General features: G+C 40.8%; 1 protein-coding gene across 6 annotated transcripts; it reads right to left on the reverse strand.

Annotated features, from left to right (window-relative positions):
* Positions 1 to 239: 239 nt before the first annotated feature.
* Positions 240 to 7,783, reverse strand: rbm11 (RNA binding motif protein 11). Of its 6 annotated transcripts, none has more exons than XM_072661983.1 (6): positions 7,587 to 7,783; positions 5,485 to 5,647; positions 4,156 to 4,219; positions 2,983 to 3,022; positions 727 to 903; positions 240 to 616 (listed from the first exon to the last, which is right to left on the reverse strand). In XM_072661983.1, exons 1-6 carry the CDS (start codon positions 7,680 to 7,682, stop codon positions 488 to 490), a joined length of 669 nt encoding a protein of 222 aa, XP_072518084.1. In that variant the 5' UTR covers positions 7,683 to 7,783; the 3' UTR covers positions 240 to 487. The 6 variants fall into 6 exon arrangements, with proteins under 6 accessions (XP_072518084.1, XP_072518088.1, XP_072518085.1 ...); XM_072661987.1 differs by having other exon boundaries at positions 240 to 611; positions 732 to 903; positions 2,971 to 3,022; XM_072661984.1 differs by having other exon boundaries at positions 732 to 903; positions 2,971 to 3,022.
* Between the last annotated feature and the right edge of the window lie 2,154 nt (positions 7,784 to 9,937).

Consider the following 9,937-nt stretch of genomic DNA (forward strand, 5'->3'; position numbering starts at 1 on the left):
CTAAGAAGCTGGAGGAAAACTGGTGTGGACAAAGACTGGAGTGAGGTGTGCTTTTGCCAGAGTGGCATTGTGTTAGTGTTGTGAGTCCAGATCCAACCCAGAATCACTGGGTACAGAACAGGAGAACCCCCCAACCAGGGAACCGGTCCATCGCAGGCTAATTTGGAGCGATACCTAAAAACTATAAGAACTGTAAAGGAACTTAATTATAGCAACATCTTGTCCAACAGACCACAATACACTGCTTCTGTGCCTTTATTCACACCATTCAAGTAGAATTACTGAAGATTTGAATTCTGCTACAAAATAATGAGGTCAATTTATAAAGGCTAAATTTCTGAACATCATTTTTATCTGTAGCACAAAAAAAAAAAACAGCCAACAAACATAAACTATGCCAATTCATTACCTGGTGGCTTTAAGTGCAAATGAGTCTACTGTGTGCTGTAAAGTACAAGACAAGAGTCTTCCAACACTGAAGAACCGTCTACGAGCGCTCTCGGTCAGGATTACACTGAAACTTTATGTCTTTTCTTGCGTTTGTGTTTCCTGTCATGGCTTCTTCTGCTTTTGCAATGCTTTCCATTCTCCAGGTCGTGCTCTGCGTCCGTCTTCGCTGAGTTAAGAAAAGATAAACACAGTTATGGAGGGAAGAAGTGAGTAAATAAAGGATTTTAAATGTAAAAGGAACATTTTTGCTGGAACAATATACCAATATACAAATACCCTACACATGGCACAGGCTGGAGACTGTTCCTCTGAGCCAGGGATCCAAGAGGCATATCCAGAATCCAGCCATGGCCACTGAGGGGCAGCAGAGGATGGAGTAGAGACAGCAGGCCAGCACGGTCCCTGAGCAGGGAGCATAGCTGGAGAGAAGTGATCAAGGGGCAAACCAGACACCTGAAACAGAAGATACACGTCTTTACCACCTGAAGATAGTGTGTCCAGAGGGTACTGAGGTGAGGTCTGAACACTGATGATGCAGTAGCCTGATAGACCACCCCAAATCAGCAACGTTGACACTGCTTGAGTCCAATTAAAAAAAAAAAAAAAAAAAAGAGAAAAATATAATATATATATATAATATATATATATTATTTATTCATTTATTTATATATATTTTTTCCTGCAATCATGTGCAATGTTGACACTGCTTGAGTCCAATTTTTTTAAAATATATTTATAATATATATAATAATATTATAATATATATAATATATATATACACTTTTTAATTATATGTGTATATATATATATATATATATATTTATATATTTATTTATTTATTTTTATTTTTTTTTTTTACTTTTTTTCTGATTTTTACCCGTTTTCTCCCCAATTTAAATCAACAATTAACCAACCACTATGTATTTTCTCCCTCCCCATCACATGCAACCCCCTTCCAACACGTGCTCAGCCAGCCACACCTCTTTTCCGAATTGCCGCCGATGCGACGTCACCAGGCAACCAACCAACCAACGTGCCAGAAGGGAAGCGCCATATACCCGGCTCTGACACCCGGCACCAGCTAACAGGCGCCAATGATGGCCAGCATCGCACTGGTGTGATATGGGGGGATAGCGCCATCTACCGACCCCAGAGAGAGCAAGAGAATTTCGCTTTCTCTGGGCCCTGGCTGGGGTACGAACCAGCGATCCTCTGATCACAGTGACAGGGCCCAAAAGTACTTTTTAAAGGCTTCTATATAGCACCAAAAAGGGCTCCACTACTGTTGCGAGTCAAGGAACCTCTTTTCAGTATAACGTAGAACCCCTCCTGATTCGAGAGCACTTTATAAACCAACAAAGCCGATTCTGAGTCTGGAATGTGGACGCAGCCCCTACTGAGCAATTCTATAAGAGCATGAGAAAGAACCACTGAGAAGAACCGAGACTCAAAAAGAGTCAAGGATTCAAGGAGACTTTATTGTCATTCGCATCACATGTGCTACATGGGGTGGAACGAAATTGAGATCTCAAGGTCCCAGTTACACCCGCAGAGCAATCTGAATAAATAAAATAATAATTATAATAAAAACAAATCTAGAATATAAGAAGGGTAGACATTAAAATGGGAAAAGTGGGAAAGCAGAGACATTTAAAAAAGTAGAAGCAGTAAATGAAGCATAATGAAGTGTCCAACTGTGGGTAAAGTGTCTAAGTAAGGATCACTAATAAGATCCACGATTAAAAAAAAAGAACATAAGGAAGAACCAATGAGAGGAGCTGGGACTAAAAGAAAAACAAAGCTAAAGAAAGAACCACTAAAAGGAACCGAGACTCAAAAAGAATATAAGGACCAACTACAGCGAGGAACTGGGACTCGAGAGGAGAAACTTTCTAAGAGCATGAGGAGAGAAACCAGGACTCTATATCCGTGCACCTCATAGTCATTACCTCGACTCACTAAACTCAGCAGAGTCATATTTATTATATTTATTATATTTATTGTATTTATGGACTGTCCTGTATTGTTTTGTCCTCGTTTTGGTTCAATGTTGCACTTTTGTTCTGGGAAAAGCGTCATTTCCTTCCACTGTGTACTCGTACAGAGCTTAAATGACAGTAAAAGCCTCTAGAACTTTAAGTATCACTGAGAAGAACCAAGAGAACCTCCCCAAAAGCAAGAGATTCCCGAAAAGAAACCGAGACTCAACACGAGAAACCCCCCAGGAGCAAGAAGAACCACTGGAAGGAACCAAGAAGGAACGAAGAGTGACCCATTTTTAAGTAATCGTTCTCATCAGTTTTTAATAGTTTAGGTTCTCAACAAAGAATGAAACTTTGATCTACTACAGAGAAAAGATACGAGAAACGAGAGGTCTGAGACTGAGGTCTGGTACCAGGTACAGGTATCTAGAACCTATTGTGTGAAAAGGTTAAGGCATAAACATAAGTGGTGTAACACTCAAATAACAGGCTGAGAACAGTTCAGGATGGCTGTATCAGGCTAGAAATAAATACATACAATAAGCTTTACCGTGTCACTCCAGCTGTGCTCATCCTGAGGTGGGAGCTTGCTGAGAAGATCATGGAAAAAAACAAAGTATCTCTCAGAATCTCATCCACTGTAACGTCAATAACGGCAGAACTACAGTAATAACACACTACTAGTAGTAGTCATACTACTGCTACTGTTGACTATAATAATAATAATAATAATAATAATAATAAACAAAAACCCACAACCCTGTTATCAATAGCCCGGAGCTCTAACCGCTGAGCCACCACTGACCCAAAAGACTGCTCTCCCCGTCAGGGAATCGAACCCCGGTCTCCTATGTGACAGGCGGGGATAGGTAAAGGTAAAGGTGCACATATTTGTCACTGTACAGTGTACACAGCACAGCGAAATGTGTCCTCCGCATTTAACCCATCTGTGGTAGTGAAGACACTCACACACACACTAGTGAACTAGGGGCAGTGAGCGCAAGGGCCCAACAGTGGCAGCTTGCCGAGCCCGGGAATCGAACCGACAACCCACCACTATACTATCGAGGAGTATAGTAATACAAAATCAAAAATAAATCAAATTAAAAATAATAAAATAATAATAAAATAATAATAAAATAAAAATAATAATTAAAATTTAAAAATATTATTATTATTATTATTATTATTATTACTATTATTATTATTCAGTAGTATTCAAACAAATTGTTACATTTTACAGTTGCAAAGCTTTGAAGATGGCCATGGTCTAAAAAGTTTCCCCTTAAAGTTGTTTGAAGGTTACATTTCTGATTAGTCATAACTGATATTATTGATACTTGATGCATGAAATTGCATATTGGAGTAACTTTGGCTAACTTTGTATTTTAACTTTGTGTTTATTTATTTATTTATTTATTTATTTTTGTCGCTCTTACAAACAAAATCTTTTTTGTAGTTTTTGACATAATGTAAATCTGGCAGTTGTTGTTTTTTTGTGTTTGTGTAAAACTGTAAAATGAATGGACCAATAGAAATGTTCCAATGCTTTCTAACAAAAATACATTATTGTTTTTTATAAATTACAGTAGTTGAGGGTCATGTTCACATCCCACCCACTAGCTAAGACTCCCCCTAGATGACTCAATCCTGCCTTTTCTTTAATAATTAATATCAGATTTCAGAAGCAGGTCATTACTGATGAAAGAACAGGGAGACTCACCTGTTTCCTGCCAGTCCGTTCTGCAGGTTTGGAGATGAGGCTCCACAGCCTTGCAGAGGATGTCCTGACACATAGCAGATAGGACAAAGATAAAACTCTCAGAACTGCTGTAAATCAAACATCCCCATAGAACTGGGCGATATGGTGAAAATACTGTATCACGATATGTAAAGACGTTTTTTGCGATACACAATATTTATCACGATACAATAAAATATCGTCATATTGCCCAGCTCTACATCACCATCATACACCATCAAGTCGTACACTTTGTGTTTGATTGTATAAAGAATCTGCAAGTTTCTGTTCAACATTAAACCACTGCATTTACTGAAGAACCCATACAGAGTCCTTTTCGCTGGACTGCCAGGAGGGCCGGCCTAGAAGGCCTACGTTTAGCCACAAAGCTAACCAGCATCTGAGACCAGCTGCTGAGACCAGCTGTAATCGTAGGCACGCTGAGGTTGGGTCTCCTTACTTGAAGGGAAGTGGTGTAAAGACACACTGTGGCATTAATGAGCGAGTCAAAGTCCCGACTCGACATGACGGCATGACGTCTCGACATCGGTACCACAGCATTAGCAGCGTGCCTCAGCAGAATTATCGCTACTGTGACGACAGCCGGCCTCGTCCAGCAATGCCATCGCGGCGTTAGCCCTGCATCTCTACAGCTCAGCAGCTACAGCAGCGACTGCCAGTCTCGCGTAGCATCACTACTGCGGCAGTTGCATCGCGGCGACCACTGGCCTCGCCTAGCTTCACTATTGCCTCATTAGCGTCGCTTTTACAGAAGTGTAGCATCGCACTGCAACGGCCATGAGGTCTGAATCTTAAGGCTCTGAGGACAAGGCTTGAGTCCTTCACCAGGCCGGGTCACATGAAGTGCGACATGAAATATAATAGAGGTCATTTTATGCCACAGAACCACAAGGACAGAAACACCACTGTTCAAAAGGCTGGAATTATTTATGTTAATATTTTATTTTATTTAATAATTAGTTAAATAATTAAAAATAAACTACAGCTTTAAAAAAAAAAGAGGTTCCTCCAGGGTCCTCAGCGAATGCAATGGCTTCTATACAGAATTATTATCCCTTATTATTAACCCTTATTATTAAGGGTAAAATGGTTCTTCTCTTAAATCTACATTGAAGTTAATATTGGAATAAATAGTTGTGTGAGTTAGTGCATGTGTTCTGAGTCTGATGCCGTTGTGCATCTCTAACAAAGCTGGTTTAACATCATATTTATAATTATTTATTATTTTAGTTTATATATATAAAATTATATTAAATTCTGTACTTTGCTAAATTTCAGTGATTTTCCTACCGAAAGGATACTTCAGACTGATGGGACGACCGTAGAGCCATATTCCATCTAGCAGCTCGATGGCGTAGGGCACAGCTTCAGCGTGTTTATAGTACACAAAGCCGAACGACCTCTGCTGTCCATCTCGGTCTCTCGGAATGACGACCTTCCGCACTGGACCCGCCTAACAGGAAAACACAAAGGGGCCCGTTTTTAGGTCAGACCCTAATTACATTATAAACCACCCATATTTCACTGTAAGCATTAAAGTGACAAATGTAACAAAGCTAATTTACCCAGTTTAGTGTTCCGCTGGAGCTATGAGGCTAATGTAGCTAACAAATAATCAAAGTTTATGTACACCAATTAGCATGGAGCTAACTGTGTGTCCAAACCATCAGAAACTCTCCTCAAACAGTGTGGAGGTGTTCAGTAATACTTTTTAATACTGTATGACTAGAATATTGTACATTAGCATACATTTACAATCGACTTCATTAGTAGACATCATTATCAAAGATTTAGATATATCAACAACGATGGATCAATAAACAAAGTTAAGCCTTAATGGTTTCTTTGATGTAAATAATGTTTTTTTTTTTCAATTAACTTTATAATGCTCTCAAAACATTATGACCACCTGCCTAATATCCTGTTGTTCCACCACGTGTCGCCACGTTGTATCTGGCATGTTCAAGAAGTTCCAGCAGACCCTCAAGTCATGCAAGTTGTCAGGTGGAGCCGCCACAGATCGAACTGTGCAGCGCCTCTCGCAGGTAAATGATCGTCCCACCGCCTTTCCGACTTTTGGATGTCTGTTCTCAAAGCTTTAGATAGCGGACAGGGGTAAGCATGGGCACTCTGACCAGTCTAAGGCTATGCAGCCATTGTGCAAATGCACACACACACACACACTCAGCTTGCCTAGTCCATGTTGAGAAGTACTGCCATTAGAATAGGACTCTCTGGAGCAGATCGACATTAACCTATTTGCACCATGCTGTCTAATGCCAGGCGTGGGCTAGTAAAGGGGTATATAAAGCCCCCCAGCATTGAGGAGCTGTGGAGCAGTGGAAGAAGAGCTGTGTTATCTGGAATGATGGTGGTGGAGCTCCATCCAGTACTTCTGGGATGAGTTGGGTGTTGGGGATGATGATGAGGTGGGGTGGTGATCATCATCATCATCATCATCCAACATCCTGACCTCACTAACGCTCTCGTCCCTGAATGCAATCACATCCTCACAGCAATGCTCCACTAAAATCTAGTAGAAAGCCTTCATCTCTGAACAGTAAAGACCGTTACTCCAACAGTTACTCTTTTTAACACCCTTGATTCCTGAAGAAACAATAAAATGAGCAGGTGTCCACATACTTTTGTCCATATTTATGCATGTTTAATGAATCAGGAGGAATGTGTCAATGCCACAACCCATACACAGTGCAGCGCCCCCTGCTGTGTATTAGCTGCAGACTTGTCAGACTGCCCATGCTGACCCCTGTCCGCTGTCGTAATCACCTACAACAGACAAATAAGCGTCGGAACTGGACCGCAGAGTGATGGGAGGTTCTGGCATCTTTGGTCCCATGACTCCTATTTTGTTCTCCGTCCCATGGATGATGGTCATAATATTTTGGCACTATTTGGAACCAACTGCAGTACAATTCTGACAACATTATGGGCGTGGTTGGAGGTACTTTCAGCAGAGTGGCCCAAACACGAACAGTACCTCTGGTAGAGCCCTACTAGGGTAAAGTGAGTGAGAGAGTGCTGCTCAAGGGTTCAGTGGGTTCAATGGGTTCAGTGGGTTCATGCTCCTTCTAGTGCAGACTGGAGCTCCTAACCCTGATCAGCTGTTCAGGCCAGTTGAATTAGGTCAATTACGTGAACCGAGAACCAATTAACTCTCCGAATGAACTGGAAACCCAACTGGAGTTCTCTACATGCTGCATTATTTATTCATTCATTTATTTATTTATACATAAATCTACAATTTCAGCCTCCCAGAACCAACCGGTCATCTCTGGAGTCTGCAGATGAAGGTCAAAGGCCTGTTAGGGCTGGTAATGAAGAACCGAGCAGCAAATGACTCAACAGATTTAAAGCCCAGCAGATCGCCCTACCTGCAGAAAGAGCTCATACAAGATCTCCTCCTTCACACAGCTCTGCAGATTACTGACGAACACGGTCCTGTCGACCTCGCTCTGGTTCTCCAGCATGTTCTACACCACCAGGACGAGCCTGAGCTCAGGTAAAAGCTTCGTCCACAGCATTTAGCTGCAGTTAAAATGATGTCAGCCTCCAGTTTTGTCGTGGTGAAATGACTGAATCACGACAGCGCAGTTCCGCAGGGGAGCAGCAGAGGGCGTCAAAACACACCCAACACAACACATGATCTAAAACACAGAGGTGTCAGAAGTACTGACATTCATTCCTCAGGTAGAAGTGAGTGGAGATACGAGGGTTTAAAAGACTTCTATAGAAGCTGAAGTATCATCTGAAGCTTTTTACTCCAGTAAAAGTGTAAAAGTACTGGTTTCAGAACCACTCAAGTAGAAAAGTAAAAGTAATGGAAGGAAAACAAAGGCCGAAAGCTTAGGCCGCGCCACAGGGGTCTATAGTGCACTACCCCCCCTCCCCCCTCCCCAAAACCCCATTCCTCTAAAAGTCATAATGAGGAGAATGATCTATTAAAATGTTGATGTTAAAAATGTTGGGCTGCACTAGGCTCCTGTTTCAGCTGCAGATCTGCCCATTGAAAATGAAGCATTTCAGTAATATCAGCTCTATTAAAGGAGCGTCTCTGTGCTCTACTGAGCATCAACATGAGCTTCATGGAGGAAAATATGAGGAGTCGTTGTCTAGAAGTTCTGTAAAGCTGCAGAAAGTCAGACTTCAGAGGCGTGTGATCAATAAGCTTTATTGGAATGTAAATGTGGGGCTCAGTCGGGACGTTTCACTGCAGCTCTCTTGAGTCTCTGCCACGGACACAGTCTTCATACTAGACTACAGACGTCTGCTGTGAGCTCGCTGGAGAGTGACGGGACATGTGCAGGTGTGATGGATCTCTTATAAACCAATAGGGAGTCAGAATGGAGTCTGTTTATACTTCTCATCCAATCAGGATCAGACTCACACTTTCCAGATGGAGAGATTTATCTGGAGAGGGTTTTTATTGATGACGAGCCGGAATTAAACAAAGGGAAATGAAATAGGAGGAACGAGGCTGTTTTTAAAATGTAAGGAGGAGAAAGTTCAGATAATTGAGGGAAAATGTGAGAAGTAGAAGTAAAAAGTCCAACATTTCTACTTAAGTAAGATAACGAAGTATTTGTACATCGTTACTCGACACCTCTGATAAAACTGCTTTAATATGATGCATAAAACCTGACAAGTAGAAGGTGGTCTACATTTGAGTCACTGCCAGACCCCCATAGTTCCAAATGTTTTCAGACTCTTCTGCTAAATAGTGAAATCAGTTATTTTAAAGAGCCCATATCCTACTTTCTTCTGTGGGCTTATGCAACATCATCAGTCATAACTAATATTTTATTTATTTTCGCGCCTCTCTTTATTTCTTGGAATTAAAAAGGCTGCTTTTGTTGTTGCTGTGCTTCTGACACTGATACATGCAAGTGAGGTCTGTTCTGATGGGCCTTCCTGTATAGTTTTGTGTGGATCTGATGTTGGCTGAAATGATGGACGTAAAATCTCCATAAAAATATTTATTACATTCTACACTTGCTTCAGTTTTATCTCCTGATCTGCAACTCCTCCGTTAGCCACTGGAGGGCACTACAGCTTCACTATAGTTTCAGAAGATCATTTTACCCTTTAGCTTCTGTGGCCTCGTCACCTAGTCCTTCACTATAGTACAGTTTCAGCTCTTTAATTGAGTTAGATTGGGATACAGTATCATACTTTCACTATAGTACAGTTTCAGCTCTTTAATTGAGTTAGATTAGGATACAGTACCATACTTTCACTATAGTACAGTTTCAGCTCTTTAATTGAGTTAGATTGAGATACAGGACCATACTTTCACTATAGTACAGTTTCAGCTCTTTAATTGAGTTAGATTGGGATACAGTACCATACTTTTACTATAGTACAGTTTCAGCTCTTTAATTGAGTTAGATTGGGATACAGTACCATACTTTCACTATAGTACAGTTTCAGCTCTTTAATTGAGTTAGATTAGGATACAGTACCATACTTTCACTATAGTACAGTTTCAGCTCTTTAATTGAGTTAGATTGGGATACAGTACCATACTTTTACTATAGTACAGTTTCAGCTCTTTAATTGAGTTAGATTGGGATACAGTACCATACTTTCACTATAGTACAGTTTCAGCTCTTTAATTGAGTTAGATTGGGATACAGTACCATACTTTCACTATAGTGCAGTTTCAGCTCTTTAATTGAGTTAGATTGGGATACAGTGCCATACTTTCACTATAGTACAGTTTCAG

The sequence above is a fragment of the Salminus brasiliensis genome, chromosome 18, assembly GCF_030463535.1.
Source record: "Salminus brasiliensis chromosome 18, fSalBra1.hap2, whole genome shotgun sequence".
NCBI lineage: Eukaryota > Metazoa > Chordata > Actinopteri > Characiformes > Bryconidae > Salminus > Salminus brasiliensis.